This window comes from Miniopterus natalensis, chromosome 4, assembly GCF_054644295.1.
Source record: "Miniopterus natalensis isolate mMinNat1 chromosome 4, mMinNat1.hap1, whole genome shotgun sequence".
Taxonomy (NCBI): Eukaryota; Metazoa; Chordata; class Mammalia; order Chiroptera; family Miniopteridae; genus Miniopterus; species Miniopterus natalensis.
This window is the reverse complement of record NC_142084.1, coordinates 18443300-18462022: the sequence shown is the minus strand read 5'-3', so window position 1 is coordinate 18462022 and position 18723 is coordinate 18443300. Positions and strand designations below refer to the sequence as shown.

Here is an 18723-nt window from a genome sequence, read left to right as displayed (position 1 = left end):
ATTTCAGAGAGGAAGGAAGAGGGAGAGAAACATCAACGATGAGAGCCGTCATTGATTGGCTGCCACTTGCATGCCTCCGAACTGGGGATCCCACAACCCGGGCATGTGCCCTGACTGGGAATCTGAACCACAATCTCCTGGATCCTAGGTCGATGCTCAACCACTGGCCCATGTCTGGCCGGGCTAAGTGTACTGTTTAAATGGTACAAGTTCATACCAGAGAATTTTAGTGCAGGATATGACGACATGAACTTTTTTTTTTTTTTTTAAAGCAAATCATACAAAGTGATAGAAGAATCAATGGAGCCAAAGAAAATGTGCCTGAGTAGAAAAGGGAGCACACAACTATGAAAAGAATGCCTGGCAAGGTATCTTCTTGAATCCTTTCCCTCTGTGAATATTCAAATCGTCCAGCTCCAAGTGCAAGTAAAAAAGTAGATGGAAAAAGCCAGTACATGAGACTTATTTGCCCTTTCTAGTCTTCCTACTTTGGGATTCTTTTTTTTAAAGCAGCTTTGAAGTATCATCTTTTTATGACAAATGTTTTATCTGGTAACATTTAAATTCTCATTTAGGGAGAATTCAAAGTTCACCCAAAGCAAGTTCCAATGCCAAAGACTACTTTTCCCAAACCAGTTGTGCACTTCTCTTTGAAATGAGCAATAAATTCTATTTTCCAAGTAAGACACTTCCACACATATTTAGTAAGAAACTACATTTAAGCCTCAAGAACACTCACGATGTGCTAAATTCAATTTAAAGCTACTAATTCATGTCCACTTATTTTTCAAACTAATCCCACCTCTACCCACATTATACAACTGTTAACTTTATTTTTAAAATGAAATTTAGGGCACATATAAACCTTTCAATTAAAGCAAATTCAATTTTTCTTCAGAAACTGCTTTAATTACTGCAAGTTATTTTCTAATAAATCATATTTTAAAATCAGCTTATAAGCTAAAATATAACAGACAGAAGAAAATGCAAGGATGTGAGCATAATGCCAACAGTGGCCTTTACTAAAGGAAGTTTCCAAAGTATGAGTTATACTCTTATGGAAAGTTTAATATATAATGATTATCATTTCCCACTTAAGACCTCACCTGATTTGTACTTCTAGCATTGAATGTTTTAAGTTCTGCCTCCCTTAAGCTGATGTTGCTATTAATATTTACCAAATATCATGAACCATAAAATAATGCAAAATAAAAATGATGTGCTTTTAAAGATCTTTGTGGTTTAGCAATCTAAGAACAAAGCAAGGAGCCCAATACATCATGCTCTGCGCTTTGGCTTAAGCTGTGGAATGAATGCCCTTTGCCAAATTTCAAGGCTAGTCCAAATGTCTCCTTTATAATTTTCCTTGACCTGCATAGAAAGTCACTACTATGGCTCATATCTGACTAAAATGCCCACACTCTATCACAATTCTTTACATTCCCACCACACAAACTAAATTGTGGGCACCCTGTGAACAAGGGCTGATCCTTTTTATTATTTAGCTAAGTCATGCTCAATAAATTTTCATTGAATGAATTAGAACTAGTCTAAGGGTTCCTCCTAAAGGATGTTGCTGAATAATTACCAAATAAGACTAAAAAATAACTATCAAATTAGAAAGAATTTAACTGATTATAGTCTTCACATCATAAGAAAGTGAAGTCCAAATAAATTAACTTACCAAGGTTAAATAGTAAGATCTGAATCCATATTTCAATTGGAAATTTAGATTGTTATTGCCCACCTCTGATCTAGAGCAAACTTCTCCCAGATTACCCTTTCCATTGTTACTTTTTCCACTTTAGCTTCTTGAAGAAGTACTTTAGTAAATCATTTAAAATTCAACTAAAGACTTCTGTAGTAAAAATCCTCTATTAACACACAACTGAAATATGATGCTGCATTTTAAGTAGGATAAACCAGAAAAGAGCAATAAATTTTGACATAAAATAATCCCCAAACTCAATGTATAGTCCCTTCAGAATGTAAAGGACTTAGGCTTGTTTTTAATAGAAGTGAGCTACATTATTTAAATCATCTTTCTCATAAAAAACTGAAACAAAATTTGGAAGAAAAAATGACAAACCAAGATTGCATTGTTAAGACTGTAGAATATCCAACAAATCCTTGTAGGGTGCTAGCAGATTTCTTAGAGGACTTGCTGGACACCTGTATAACCAATGGCTTCAGCCAGGATGCTCTTGTATTTTCTCTTTTTTCCTCCTTGATGTTGTAAATGGCAGAGCAAGCCCTGCAGAAGTTGTTTTAAATTGTAAGAAGAAAAACTGTAAACATGCTGATCAATAAATTATGGTAGTCACGCAAATAAAAAGATCTAGAAGTAGACAAACTATTAATATAGGTAGTTACCTGTGGGTACTGGGAGAAAACAGGGACGTTTGTTGTGTTTTTTAATGCCTCTTATTATAAGCAAAAAGATGCCTGTTTCTTGTTCTCAACAGCTACATTATCTTAGGCAGGTTACTTCAATTAGGTAAGCCTGTAGCTAATATGCAACACAGAGACATTAGGATCTCATCATAGAACTACTCTGAGAAGATAAATGAAATGATGCATGCAAAGTACCTAACAGTGCGAGGCATATAGCAAACAGTAAATGGTACCTTTCTTAACTTTATTTCTTCAGACAATAATGTTAACTAAATGATATATGTAGAAATCATATGGAAAAACTGGCAAATATTTCTGCAGTTAAAACTACTGGAGAAAACAAAAGGGGAAGACAATAATATAATGGTCCTCAAAGGCCACTGTTTTATCATGTATAATCTAGCTTTAAAAATTTTCAGTGAAATGTTTTAGTTGAATTTACCCTAAGGTTTTAAAAAAGCCACCAGAAAAAATACTTACACCAGAAAACTGCTGTATTATCCAGCACATTTAACTGAGGTAGCTATCATCTCATTAACCAAGTATACATTTGATGATAATCACTGCATTATTCCTAACAGCAATGGAAGAAAACTCATCCAACAACAAAGGAATGTTCTAAGTTATGGTATGGCTATGAGATTAAAAAGAATGAAAATCTATTTGTCTTGACATGAGAGAATACACATAAACTGCAAAACTATATAATCTTATTTTTTTAAAATGAACCTAAGTGAATACAACAAAAAAGATCTAGCTGGCCCTGGCCGGGTGGCTAGTTGCAGGTTCCATTCCTGGTCAGAATGTGTACCTAGGTTGCGGGTTCAATCCCATCAGGGAGTATACAGAAACAACTGATGTTTCTCTCTCTACCTCCCTTTCAAAAAAAAAAAAATCAATAAAAACATATCAAGTGAGGGTTAAAAAAAAAAATCTAGCTGAATATATGCCTATTAACAAAGATTATCCTTGAGAAGGGGGTCTGCTCACATAGCTAGGATTTTTACTGTTTTTGTTTAGTTTGCTTTATAAGCAGTTAATTCTAATAGTTACTTTTAAAAACACACCAGCCCCAAAAAGATTCAGTAAGATTTTCAAATTTCCTATTTCTTAGTAATATATTTTCTGTGACTTGAAGTATAACCGAAGTATTATGCAATACTGTAATTTCCTAAGTAATATATAGTAGAAAGTACATTTCTTAGGCTTTATTTCAAGGAACTTTTTAACTGGAAAAAAGTGTTATAATGTATATCCACTTTTAATAGAAAGCATGAGAAAAAGGCACACTAAATTAACCTGCAATAGAACACTAGGAAAAAGCATTGTCCTCCATTGGTTTAGAGGTGGTCTTTGTTGCTCTGTTTCAGAACAAAATAGGGCCTTCTGAAAGAAGAAATAGAAAGAATTCTTCACAGTGATCAAAATCTTCCCTGACTCAGAAAATTGGTTAAAATGGAAGACTTACTCTCACTGCAAATGTTGTCTTTTGGGGTAAATATCTATACTGTCTAGATGAAGTTCTGCTCAAATCAATCTAACATCCAAACACCCACTCTCAATCAGCAAAGACACAGGCATATAATATTTAACGTTAAATTCAAATTCTTAAATTTAAGAAAATTAAGCACAGTTAAAAGGTAAATAAGGCTACAAAAATCAAGTAACTAACATTGTAACTTCTGGTCTTGAGAAATAATACCATATTCTCAAGTATCCTTAATCCTTAACCTTGCTTAAAAACAAAAATTTATTGTGAAGTATATTTAAATATGAAATCTATGTTCCAAATCACTAATTTATAGGAGGAAACAATCTGTTATTCTAATTTGATAGTTACCACTATGAATAATTACCACTTACAAGCTTAATATTTGAAATTACTACCAATTTTTAAAGACCATTTAAACCACTTTTAACTAATGATTACCAGTAAACTTATACTAAAAATACTTTATAGGCAGAAGTTCTTCACAATAGGGAGACAAACTGTATTCAATACTGACTAGATTCTGTACCACCTTACTTCCATGAATTCTTATATTAAATTTGAATAGCATTTAGATAGTTCGCACAGATAAAGGGAATCAAAACATACAACTGGTTGCCCCCTCTCCCAATAAAAGTCCCACATGCCAAAAATGCTTGCATAAAAACTGACAAGAGGAATTCTGGAAAGAGTAAATACCATTATGCTTTTTGCCTTCACTAAATACCAGTCCAAATTACAGAAATTTGTAAAGGTACATACATGACAATGAAGTATTAATTTACCTTAAACAGAACACTAAGTCGATTTTCTAACAAACAGGAATTACTTTTATATAATTCATTTAACTTTTTAGAAGTCACGCTGGAATTCAAAATGACAGTATTTTCATTTTGAAACCCTCCAAAAGATGGTCTATTCCCAGAAAAAAATAGATCTTCCCACTAAAACTGAGTAAAGGCAAGCAGTCACAATTATAACAAAAAACTTAAGCATATGATTCTTTACCCTACAGTCCCCCATAACACTGGACCAAATTAACCAAATGAAACCCACATGCAGTGTTTCACTAAAAGTGAAAAATAAAACAAACTTAAGGAAACCGTAGAACCACTTGAGAGCAAAACATCTGACTGTTTATTCAATGTGCAAAAACATCTATCCCATTTGTCATATAAGTACACTTAGATATTTGTACCAAGCATCAGCTATCCTTTGTCAAAGTGACAACTGAGGAGCCAAATTCTAGTTTAGCAATCTTGACCTTTCTTACCCTTGAGCCTTAACAATTAGGAAAAAAAAAATTGGCAAGAATTAGACCTTAAAAAATATAAAGTGACAGAACTAAAAGAGAAAAGGGGTCAATGTTAAAATATCCTGTTTAAGTCCACTAATCTCCTTCAGAAAGCTTCTTAGTACGGCTTTTGAAGTCAAGATTCACGCCAAATATTTTACAACATTAAATTATATATACTAGATTAACAGGTACACCAGGTTATACATACTCTCACTCAATCATGTAAAGAATTGAATTCTTTATTTGTGATATCCATAAACGTTGCTATTCTATATTTCTATCCAGGAAGGCAATTTTCTCTATCATTTTGTTTTTTGTTTTTTATAAACAACTTGAAATCTATCGCATGAAAGGGCTACAAATATACATTTTTAACCAAGCAGAATACAGATATTTTGCTTTACAACTTGCACCTAAGATACCAGGTACAGGTAGCTGGTTCATTAGTTGTCATAGCAATTTGGGGCCACTGCCCAAGCTATGCATAGCAGTTTACATTTTCTTATCTTATGTAAAAAGGGCAATTGTGATATGGACTCATAACCTACATTCCTGTAAAGCCCACTTTAGTTACAAGTAAATGTGCAACCAAGTCTGCACAGATTTTTGATGGCAAAACTTCTAAATCTGATGCAATCGTCCTAAACAAGTTTTAAACAAATTGTTTTGCACGTATGCTGCCAGCTTGCCAGTAGATGGCGCTACAAACGTTGAGGGAAGGATTTCCAGGACAGCAGCTATAGGAAAAAACGTTTAAACCTGCTCTGAAAATACAAAAATGCACTTAATTTGAGGGTAAAATAGAACCCTTATTGTAACCATTCATTACAGACAAACCAATAAGAGGGATGAAACTAGGCCATCTGAAAAATTTTTAACAGTTTTTATGAATGAAAACACATGCTTAACACAAAATATTTCTTTAGAACTGCACAGTACATACTTGGAAGTAAATTCTCATAGAAAGAAGTAACCAATCATGTCAAGATGATAAGCAAATCCTTTAGTACAAGAGATGGATGCACAGAAACTTTAAAGATTTTAAAAAGCCACATCCACCATTTCAAAAGTTTTGCCTGTAAAGGGATAAAATTCAAAACGTCACTAGCAGGGCAACAGAAAAAAAAAAAGCCACAGGACCTTTAAAAAGTTTTTCTAAGTACACATCAAAATTAACACGAAAATTTTTCAACTAATATCCCTTAAAGTGGTACGAAATGGATCCTAGGAAAAAAAATGTTAGACATATACGGTCAAACACAATGATTTATTAAAAATAAAACGTAAAAATGATTTTTGTACATATGCTTCCAAATTTCAGGCATGGGATCCAAGTAGATTTCATAGAAAACGCTGTAGCCAGGTATCAAGTCCTTACAACAAAGTAAACTAATCCCCCACCCCAACCCCCACCCAGGTTTTGCTACAGAATCAGCAAGTTCACTCCCTCCCCCCAAAAAAACACAAATTAAAACAAGACATTTTGCTAGTATAAAAACGACCAAGGTCCAAGTAATAATAAAAAAATAGAGTCCATCAATAACTGTAACACAAAAATGTGTATGTGGGGCAGAGTCCATCTTCAGAGGGAGAGACGAGAGGTGGCAGGCAAATAGGGCAACACCCCCAAGGGTAAGCAGCCTTCGAAGCGGCTCCCCCAAGGGCAAAATGGGGAAGGCGGTGGGAGGGAAAGGGACTCAGAAGTTGACCCCAGGATTGTTGAAAACAGCTATCCCTAAAGCCACTCCCAGGCATTTAAAATTTTTTTTAGAAGGAACTGCCTCCATAACCACCCCCACCGCCATAGCCACCTCTGTAAGGTCCACTGTTACTGCGACCGCCCCAGCTGCTGCCGCCGCCGCCGCCTCCGCCGCCGCTCTTCATGGGCCCATAGGACGACTGGTGCTGGCTGTAGCTACCGAAGCCTCCGAAGCCGTTACCGTAGTCGCTTCCACCGTAGGACGAACCGCCTCCGCCGCCTCCGTAGGCATTATAGCCGCCGCCGCCTCCGTAACCACCGTAGCTGTTGTAACCGCCGCCGCCGCCCTTAGACAGGCCGTTCTGGTCACGACCACCGCCGCGGCCCCGGCCGCCCCGGCCGCCCCGGCCCGACCGGGAGCCGCCTCCACCCCCACCGGAGTGGATATCCTCCTTGGGGACGGCCTTCTTCACCTCCACGCGATGGCCCTGGATCGGGTGGAACTTGACCACCGCGGCCTTATCTGCCGCGTCGTGATTCTGAAAATATACGAAGCCGAAGCCACGCTTCTTACCGGACTGCTTGTCGGCAATAATCTCGGCCTTTTCCACCGTGCCAAACTGTGAGAAGTGCTCGATCAGGTCGCCCTCGGCCACGTCTCCTTTAAGGCCCCCGACAAAGAGCTTCTTAACCTTGGCGTGGGCACCGGGCCGCGCCGAATCCTCCCGGGACACCGCCCGCTTCAGCTCCACCGTGTTGCCGTCCACGGCATGGGGCGAGGCGGCCATGGCGGCATCGGCCTCCTCCACATTGGAGTAGGTCACGAAGCCGAAACAACGGGAGCGCTTGGTCTGGGGGTTCACCACCACCACGCAGTCCGTCAGAGTCCCAAAGGCCTCAAAGTGGCCGCGCAGGCCCGACTCACTCGTCTGCACATTGAGGCCGCCGATGAACAGCTTACACAACTGGGAATTCTCCATCTCCAAGGCCCGGGCCTTCCCCCCGCCCTGCGAGCTCCGAGGTTTCGCCGTCGCCGTTATCGTGGGCTAAGGCCTCTTCAAAGACTGGGCCCAGCCGTTGCTGGAGCCGCCACCGCCGGTCACCGACGGGGGAGGGAAGGAGGGAAGGGGAGGGAAGGAGGAAAAAAGGAAGGGGGAGGGAAGGGGAGAGGTGCCGGCTAGAGGGCGAGCCGAGGAGACTGGAAGACAACCAAGGCCGCCGCTACCGCCACAGCCACCGCCACCTCCGTTCCCCTATCTGGGCACCACACAAAGAGGCCGCTGAACGCGCGCGCACCCTCCCCGAGACGTGCGTCACCGCCGACGTACGGCGGCCAGGGCTGCCCGCCAATCCCCGCCTTGTTCTCCTTAGTCCCGCCTACCGCGCTGCAGCGCCGCTTTTGGTCACTGACTCCCCGCCCTCCGCGGTGTATTCAAGCCCACGGCCTGCTCTGCTCCTGCAGCGCCTCTACCTTCCCGCTTTCACTCCAGAGCCCTCCAGAGTGCCCTGACGAGAGACTCCCCCTGCCCTCCGCGCACCTCCGCGACTCATTTGCCCCCAGCACCGCGGCTGTTCCCAGTGACTTTACCCCTCCCCTTGCCGTTTCCCCTCGCCCAACTCCGCAGTGGCGTTCGCGCCAGCCCCTTGAGAGACATGTCAATTCAGCCAATCACCGCGATCCGCTCGCACCCACTTCCGTTTTCCGCTGCCGCTGGACCGGCGCGCTCCCGGGAGCGCGCTGGCCCCGACGCCCCTGATGTGCGGAGCCTGCCTGCAACCCCCACGCCTCCTCCCGCCCGGGGGTTGGGAGGGGCGACGGGCGGGGGCGTTCTCAGGGCCGTTCCCAACGGATGCGTCCTGGGGCGCCACGCGCGGGTTTTTTGAAAACTTGACTGTTGGGGTTGGGGGCTAGGATTTACTCGCCGCGTTTCGACCAGGTCGCTACACCTGGCGCCCTCGCCCCTCCCGTCCGTACAAAGATGGAGGGGAGAGGCCTGGTCGGGGAAGGCAGTTATTAGCCGTTTACAGTGGGCCCCACGCGCGGTTAAACTAAAACACTGGCACGTGGCCCTGCGCAAAAGCGAGCCCGAGGCGTGTGGAGGACCGCAGTGGGCCAAAGGCGCTGGGACTGGACGGCCGAGGCCGCCCTTTGGCCGCCCGCGACAACCGCGACGCCCTCCGCGGCCTCGGCCTCTGACAGCGGACATTTTTATTTTACCTCAGTGAACACATTTTACATACTTGGCTTGCGTTATCTATACGTTTCTTCCCAACTAAAACGTTAGCTATTTAAAGGTGTTTAATACCAGACTGGGAGTTAAACACATAAACGTTATATACAAATACCGCGCACCCCCGATAACTGCTTTACAGACTCTAAGGCGGGAATGCAAAAAATTATAACGGCTTCCATTTAGTGAACCTTTGTGTGCCAAGACAGAGGCATTATGTGGCCAAGAGCCCCCAAAACCATGTAAATTCTGAAGAAGAAGAATGATCCGTGAGAGGTGTGAGTTTCCTGAATTTCGGAGTCAAAGGCTAAGCCTTCTGGAGGGAGTTTCTTTATCTGAGCAAAAGCGGGAGAAGCTTCAAGAGGCCCTGGGCGGGCCGTCTGACTGGAGCAGGAGGTTTTGATACGAGATATTATGAATGTCTGGAATTTTCGATTGAGTTTAAATATTATTCCAAAGGTATACAGATAGGCTACAAGGTTTGGGACAAAGAACACAGTACCTGCCTGGCACATAGTAAGGGCTCAGTTGATCTAACGTTATGTGGCTATTGTGAATATTGCATAAACAATAGGAAAAAGTCTCTGCCGTCGTGGAGCTTACATTCTAGTGGGGAGAAGCAGACAATAAGTAAGAAGGATATGCAGCATGTTAGACGATGATAAGTGTCACCAGGGAAAAAAAGGACAACAGGAAACTATTACCTTGTTAACAAAAAACAAGTCGGGCATCTGAGGGTTGCTAACTGATGATAAAGGATGGAGGAAATGAAAGCATTCCTGTGATTGAAATCTGGAAGCCTAAAACTGCAGCAATGGTATAACTAGAAAATCTAAGACATAAACTACCTTGGAGGGAGTGGGGGAGATGATGAGCATAGTTGTAAATGTTTAAGGCGACACTGACGGTCACGGTGCAGCGTCTTCTGGGATGCCCGAGACTAGCTCAGGTGAGAGAGTAGGCTTTGGGAAGCACATTTTACCATCCTCCAAAAAATGTTGACACAGTAAAAGGTGAATTTCTGAAGGAAAGAGGATAAGGCATAACTTATTTTACCATCTAAACTGTAAATTCTAAAGTAACAGTTTTCTCCTACATTGTTTAGAAATAATCCTCTACATCACCTAATTGGGGATCCATTATGGGTTTAATTTCTCTCGAGTAGGAAAGCTTCAGAGATGTGTATAAGTCTGGGATAAGCCTTGCACATAGAAGAGATATTCAGGATAAATGTAAGATAATTGGATGTTAGATTCTTTTCAGAGGTTAGATTGGTAAGGGTAAGGAGTGTTATATAAACACTTAAATGATGCAGCCTGTTTCCTAGCCCTCAGATCATTCAGAGGCACAAACTTGTTTTACCTACTTAATCTTTTAGATCATTGCCCGAGTTCATTTCTTGGCTTTACCTTGCTTATAGGTGTGTCAACCTTCCAATACACATAACGAATTTTTTAAAAGTAAAAATGTAACTGCAATTTAGACAACCTTTGGTTTCCATCCCTCCTGCAAGCTTGATTACAAAAACCTCATTGAATGTGGTGGTTACACAACTCAGAACTTCACACTAAAATGGGTGTGTATTAATATTCCTAAATTATACTTAGAAAGAGAGAGAGAGTGAACTGGAGGAAAATAATTGAGGAAGAAAGGGAACACTATGACCATCTCTGTTTCCAGAAAGAAACAATTTATCTTTTCTTTAAAGTCAACTTTTTATAACATCCAAGAATGTCTTTTTGCATTTAGGGTCCTGTTATGGACTGAAGTGTGTTTCCCCCACCCCCAAATTCATATGTTGAAGCCCAGTACTAATGAGTATGACTGTAATTGAAGATAAAAGTCTCTAAAGAGGCCATTAGGGTGTGGCCCAAATCCAATAGGACTGGTGTTCTTATAAGAAGAGGGTGAGACTAATACAAAAAAAATATTGAATGTAAACTGCAACTGAAAAAATTTTAAAAATAAACTCCATGTTAAAAAAAAGAAAAAGAAGAGGAGGAAGATGAGACACCAGGGCCACATGTGCACAAGAGGGACGACCATGTAGAGACGCCAAGAGGTTTGGCCATCTGTAAGCCAAGGACAGAGGTCTCAGAAGAATCCAACCCTGCTGGCACCTTTATCTTGAACTTCAAGCCTCCGGAACTGCAAGAAAATTAATTTCTATTGTTTAAGCCACCAGTCTGTGGTACTTTGTTATGACAGTCCTAGCAAACCAGAAAAGAAGTGCTTTCAATGTCCATGTTCAGAGGTATGAGACCTAACTCATTTGTACCTGCAAAGCTCCCTATACACATCTTGCCTGGATTTCTCTAGGCAAGATTACACCAGATTGAATTCCATAACAGGGTCACAGAACTACATTCCTCAAAATTATATAAATTAACTTTTGGTTTTGAATTTTATGGCTTTTATTTACATTTTTTTTATTGCATTGTTTTTACTTAGTCCAGTAAGAACTTCAATTTTTTTTTAGTATTTCCTTCAGCAAATCAATGTGAAAATCAAGTTTTTAATCTTGTTTTACCTGTTAAGTCCATTTTCAACTTCTTGTTACAGCCTGTAGTTTAGTTGGGAACATGGATAACAATTTACAAAGCTTCTCTTCCTAACTTACAACAGAAAAAGGAAATAATTTGCATTGATTGAGATCAAATTTCCATCAACCTAAAAAATGGCAACTCAAAATGAGATTTAATTTCTGAAGTGTACTATACTCAGACCTGTGAGTGAAGCAATATTCATACCACCATATTACATGTTGAGTCCTCAGGAATCTGGTCCTTCCTCATTTCTAAGTACATACTGAACAGGGCAAAGAACAGGTCAGTCTACTCAGTAAGCTGCAAAGTGGTATTTAGTTGTAGTAACTCAGTGATTTCAGATTCTGTAAAAAGCCTTTCTGGATCATTCAGGATCTAAACATTTTTAGTTAAATGATATTAAAATTTCAGCACATTAATGAGAAAGAAAATTACACACATCTTTCCAACTAAAACCAGGAGAACAACAAAAAAATTAGCAAGTATGAGCAAGTATAATGATGAGATTAGCAGCTATGGAACCAAGAATCACACGCTCTTTGAGAAACCTATTCCATATGATAATCACTGGCTGAAATATCTCAGTATATATAGCAGTGATTTGTTTGGGATTGGCTATGTGTACACCCTAATTAACCTGAAATCTATTTTACTTTGCTGCCCAGGATTCTAAATATGGTCTGTTTTCCAGCTTCTGAAATAACATATGAAGCACTTTTCATTCATCATACCAATTAAAGGGATTTCTTTCAAGGATGAAAACAGTCTATAATTCAGTTCAAATTCTCATAATTTGCTAACTCCCATCATTGGTTGGGGAGGATTTGTGTTTTGCCAAGCTCGGATATGATCATCTACTGTATCCAACCAAAATATACACATCTTCTAAGTTTCAACAGGTTTTGAGCATGGTTTTGTAAAATCATAGCATTAAAATCTTACTGGCATACTCAAAACTTCCACCAAAAATAAGTCCCATTATATCTCAGCACTTACTGTAGACAAGGCTCTTTATCACCCTGTATTTCAATGTTAAATGAATCTTCTTTTTCTACATTCTAGAATCATAAGAAGAATAGAGCATAGAAAGACCCATTATTGATCATCCAATGCAAAACTTCATATAACATATGTGCCCCAGAAAGTTGAAAGGATATGCCTAGGGCCATACAGAGAGATAGTGACAGTCACAACTTCTAATCTATGGTCAACTGGCTATTTCACACATGGCCTAGCCCATAACACTCTTGCTCATATAGTTTCTGTATAGGCTTTCTTATTTAGAAAATAAAAACATTGTTCAAGCAGTAATAGGATCATCATTTGTCCAAAGTCTACTGGCAGCCTGTCACAAAGAAAGTCTCAGGGCTCAATTTCTCCTGGCTCAAATTAAGATTATAAAAAATACGAGGTTTGGGTATTTGAATGATATTTTGCACCTAGAAGATAAAGCTTCAAGAAAACTGGAATTAAACTGGCATTCACCCTAGACCTGCTCCCATTCCCAAGTCAGCTCAGGGAGCACTGGGTGGGAAAGGGGAAAGAACAGAAAGATACCTGCATCTAACCCAATGTCAGACTAGCTTGTTCCTTTCCACCACTTCAGCTTCTAGGTTAATTTCTAGAGGGATATATCAAATTGAAATATCTCAATTCTCTCACAGAAAAGGTGCAATTAAATACTTATGCTGAACTTTTCTGAAGAAAAAGATTCTTCCAGATCGTGAGAGCTATAAATATATATGGATGGTGAGTATGAAAGTTAATTCATAATTGTAGGTGAAGGAAATGTCATATTCTTTTTCTATTATCAAATTAACTCTCATCTTAAGTCACCACTCCTTGGGTTGACGAAATTTTAACCTCAGTCAACACTAGGGTCAAGTCCCATCCCCAGGGCAAACACTTCAGGTTTTACATGGTCCGGAATACTTAGGGACAGCCCTCTGATCTTTGCTCCAGATTTGTCACTGCTGATAGGCTCTCTGTCCAAAACCACCTAGTCTCTTGCAGGAAGGTGGCTCTGCTGCTTTCTGAAACTTGCCTCCCAGCTTGAGCTAGGGCTCCTTACCATGGCTAGGAATCCCAACACCAAAGTTTCAGGTTCCCACTGTACCACAAAGCCTTTCCACACTGAGGACTGCCATATCCCCAGGGGGTTACAAGGGAGCAGCACAAAGGGACTGGATTCTGGTCCCTACTAACTCTATGGAGCCCTCTCTCTCCAAATAAATCACTCTCAGAGGTTTCCAAGTAGACTCTCTCTCCTCGACTCTCGCCTCTTTCCCCTCTCCTCCAGGACCACCTAGCATAAGTCCTTCAGTGAGTTCAGGCTTTAAAACACAAAAGGCAGTTATGCTTTGGGCTGGCTGAACAAAAGCTCAAAGAAAGAAAGCTGAAAAGCATTCTTGGAATAAGGCAGGAAAACTGTGGAAATAAAAGGCAAATTAATATTTCAATAAGTGATCCTATTGCATGTGTCTATTGTAAGATGTTCTTTTTGCTAAATTACTTGAAAGTAGATATGATGGAGGCCACCTTCTCCATTTCACGTTTCTGAGGAGTACCTCCTACAAGCACAAGTTTAGGGCAATTTCTGATTGAACTCTGAGGTCAAGAAGCATCCTCAGGCAGTTTCTAAACAAATGGTTGTCCGTACCAGTTGGGGGGCATCTTTGCTAATATTGTGCTGTTGGTTATCAGTATCAGGGCCACAGAAGTGAATTATCATATGTCCCCTACTGTAAATGGCACCACCATCCAGCTGAGGCTGTTAGATGTCTTTTCCCTTGACAGCTGACCCACTACCAATTCCATACTTCCCAGACATGCTGAACTGCTTGCAGTTCTAAAAGTCATGCTCTCTGAGCTCCAGGCCTTTGCATATGTGACTCCCTCTGCCTAAAATATTTCACAGCCTTTTTCATATTATGATGCAAACAAAAAATAATATTTGTACAACATACAGGGATAAACTGGAAAGAATATGGGGTACCTATACGAGCCTTGTTGAAAAAAATATTCAGTAGAAAAGATATTTAATAAGATATCAAAACATTTTAATAAGAAAATTTAGCTTGCTCATTCAAACACAACTTTTTTCTTTTTATTTAGAAATAATTCCAAATTCACTAAAGTGTTGCAATAGTAATAATACAAATAGCTTTTTTCCTGAAAAGGTTAAGAGTAAATTGCCAACAGGATGCCCCAGTGCCCACACTAAAACTTTAGTCTATAACTGCTACAAGCAAGGACTTAACCACAATACCACCATCATAATCAGAAAATTGACATTGATCCATTGCTATCAACTAATCCACTAGCCCTATTGACAATGGTCCTAATAACGCAAAAGGATCTAGTCCAGGATTACATGTTATATTTCGTTGTCAGGTCTCTTTAGTCTCCTTGAATCTATAATAGTACATCAATCTTTCCTTGATTTGGATGAACTTGACTCTTTTGAAGATCATAAGACCATTTATTTTGTATAATATCCCTCAGTTTGGATACCTGATATTTCCTCATTAGAGTAAGATTATGTGCTTTTGGCAGGGATGTCACTGAAATGATATTATATCCTATCAGATGACACATGATTTCTATTTGTTTCATTACTGGTGGTATTAACTTTGATCAATCAATTAAGGTGGTGTCGACCAGATTTCTCCACTGTAAAGTTGTTTTTTTCCCCTTTTGTAACTACTATTTTGTCAGGAGGCATTTTGAGACTACATAATATCTCTTTCCTCATCAATCTTTCATCTACTAGTTTTTAGTATTCATTGATGCTTCTTGGCTGAATTAATTATTATTATGATGTTTTTGAAATGGTAATTTTTTAATTCAACCATTCCTTCAGCCTTTATTAATTCTCTTTCCCCCAATTACCTGTCCATTTATTTACATCAATATGGACTCATGGATTCCTACTTTATTCAATGGGTTATAATTTGCTATTATCATTATTTTGATGCTCTAAGTATCCCAGATTTGGCCACTGGAAACTCATTTAATCTGACTTCTCTGTTATTTTGATATGTCCCCATAATTCACTGAGCACTTTTTACTTGCTAGCCTAACAAGATATTTCAGGCTCATCTTGGACCTTCCCTGCCCTGGAATCAGTCATTTTTGCAAGGAGTCTTGATTCCTTTTGGTGAAGAATGGTACTTAGAAACCAAGTTATGAGCACCAGATATGTTCATTGCTGTCTGTTGCTGCTCCCAGACAGAGAGACAGAATATGTGTATGTACACCTACACATGGTACATATGCATACACATACATTACATGTATATAATCCACACATTTGCATCGACATATACTTCTACATCTATCTACCTACTTACCAGTCAATCAAACTATGGGTTCACACCACGCTTCCCGTTCCAACCCAATCCCTCGGAATTCACTGCAGTGCATTGCCCTTTTCCATATTGACATCTCTTTTCTCTGACCGTGAGAAACCTGGTTGCAATTATTCTCTATATACTTGCTTATTAGCTCAATCCTGCCTGTGTGGAATCAATTCTCTGCCCTGCCCACCACCCTCTCACAAAGATACCCTCCTTCCCTGCTCAGGCTCAGTTACAGTGCTGGCCCATCACTGCTGCCACAGGTCCCTCCCATGTGGACGCCCTTCTCATCCTGCTGGGCTTTACTACCTCAGGCCAGGCCAATACCACCTGTGTGCAGAGATTCCCTCCCAACCCCAATCAAGCTCTGGCACAAGCTGCCAGGCTGGCAAGCACTCTCCTTACTCCTCTTAGGCTCCACCGTGTATCACTGAGCGAGCACTCCACCCCAACTTAGATGCCTTCTTCACCTCCCCCATGCTCCAACAGCCTTGTGCTATTGTCACCACCATCTTGTGCAGAAAACTTCTTCACCTCTCTCAAGCTCCCAGCAACCGTACAGGCTGCTACCACCATCCCCGATACACACCCTTCTCACTCTGCTCAGGCTCTGATACCCCAAGCCAGGCAGCCTTCCCACTCCCACCCTCCACACTCCAGTGTAGTTGCCTACCTTGCTCAGCCCTACCTAATGGTTTTTTTATTTTATTATTTTGGGAGAGAGGGGAGGGAGGGAGAAAAGAAATCGGTTTTATAATTACAATGCCCACATGCAATTCCTGATCAAGATTTTTAATGATAATCTCTTCATTTTTTAACATTCACCATCCTCAAGAAACATTATTCATGTTTAGGTAGATGAAAATTTAAAATATGTTAATAATTTTAAGGTGAACCACAATTGAATTTATATACTAAAAATATAATACCTCTCTTCTTCTTTCACTGGTCATTGAAAGCATTCTAGGCAGAGGGAACAGCTAGTGTAAAGGTTCCAAGGAAGAAAGAAGTCCAGTGCGTGGAGATTACTGACAGAGGAGGAGAGTGGTAAAGGAGATTTCTTGTGCTGATGCAAATGGATTTCAAATTAAACCAAATTTTTTTAAATAAAGAATTTTAAAATAATGAAGAGGCTCTTATTTGCAGTCTATACTGTAATTGTTACCTTGTACTTACTCTTAGATCCCACCAAAAGTGTACCTCAGCTGCAGAGACAGAAGGACCTGATATGCAGTAACTCAGGCCTACCACCCCAAGCTGTGTCCCCAGGAACCTCTGCCCAGCCTCTCTGCTTCACCTTCCAGACCAGCTATACACTATACTTATGGTACCCCTGGATCATTTGGTGTTCCATTGGTTCAACTCTCCCTTGTCCTCAAATAGGCCACAGCTGGCTCCTGAAACAGATGTCCAGCTGGTAGATGACTTACTTGGGCTGTACTCAGCACCTTGTATCAAAGCAACAAATGCCAGCTATCCTTCAAAATACTTGCTGTTTGCAGGGATGATGGGGCTTGTGGTTAGACACTGTTCCTCTGGGGAGTTCAGCATAGGGATGGATGCTCGCCGTGCTGTTCCTTGAGGATATCAAGAGCTGAGGGAATTAACCCTCAGCATACCTATAATCCACTTGAAACACTGATTGGATATTTCTGGCTCCTTTTTCTTCCTCTCATTGTCTAGATAAGTCTTATCCTGATTCAGAACTCAGTTTGGATGTGAGTTCAAAATCATTCATTCATTCAATTAACAAATACTTCAATAGAAATTAAGAATAATTCCATTTCAAATTGCAGCAAAGAGAATAAAATACCTAAGAATAAATTTAACAAAGGAGGTGAAAGACCTGTACACTGAAAACTATAAGCTATTGATGAAAGAGACTGAAGTAGACACACATAAATGGAAAGATATTCTGTGCTCATGATTGGAAGATTAATATTATTAAAATGCCCATACTGTCCAAAGCAATCTACGGATTCAATGCAATCCCTATCAAAATTCCAATGGTACTTTTCACAGAAGTAGAATAAACAATCCTAAAATGTGAATGAAACCAAAAAAGACCCCAAATAACCAAAGCAATCATAAGGAAAAAGAACAGCCCTAGCCAGTTTTGGTCAGTGGTTAGAGCACTGGCTCATGGACTGAAGGGTCCGGTTTTGATTCCGGCCAAGGGCATGTACCTCAGTTGCAGGCTCGATTGGCAGCTCCAGTAGGGGTGCATGCAGGAGGCAACCAATCAATGTCTCTCTTACATCATTATTTCTCTCTCTCCCCCTTCCACTCTCTCTGAAAAGCAATGGGGGGGAAATATCTTCAGGTGAGGATTAAGAAAAAGAAAGGACAAAGCTAAAGGCATCACAATTCCTTGTTTCAAACTATATCACAAAGCTACAGTGATAAAAACAGTATGGTATTGGCATAAAAATAGACACACAGAATCAATGGAACAGAATAGAATTCAGAAATAACCCCATGCATATATGGTCAATTAATTTACAACAAAGAAGCCAAGAATATACAATAGAGAAAGGACAATCTCTTCAATAAATGGTGTTGGGGAAACTGGATAACCACATACAAAAGAGTGAAACTGGACCTAAACACCTCCTGAAATTTTAAGTATAATGTGAATCCATGGTACAATAAACATGTATTTGAAAACTTAAAAAGAAAATAAACTGGGCCACTATCTTACACCATATA

The 18723-nt window shown here is 40.2% G+C and overlaps 1 protein-coding gene across 1 annotated transcript; it reads right to left on the bottom strand.

The window, feature by feature from the left end:
- Positions 1-4997: 4997 nt before the first annotated feature.
- On the bottom strand, positions 4998-8145 carry HNRNPA0 (heterogeneous nuclear ribonucleoprotein A0). Its single transcript, XM_087816356.1, has one exon. The coding sequence runs from the start codon at positions 7857-7859 to the stop codon at positions 6948-6950; it is 912 nt and encodes a 303-aa protein (XP_087672482.1). The 5' UTR covers positions 7860-8145; the 3' UTR covers positions 4998-6947.
- Between the last annotated feature and the right edge of the window lie 10578 nt (positions 8146-18723).

Bases quoted from the DNA above. Each gene is read 5' to 3' on its own strand.
- HNRNPA0 (XM_087816356.1), bottom strand. From the start codon at position 7,859: ATGGAGAATTCCCAGTTGTGTAAGCTGTTCATCGGCGGCCTCAATGTG.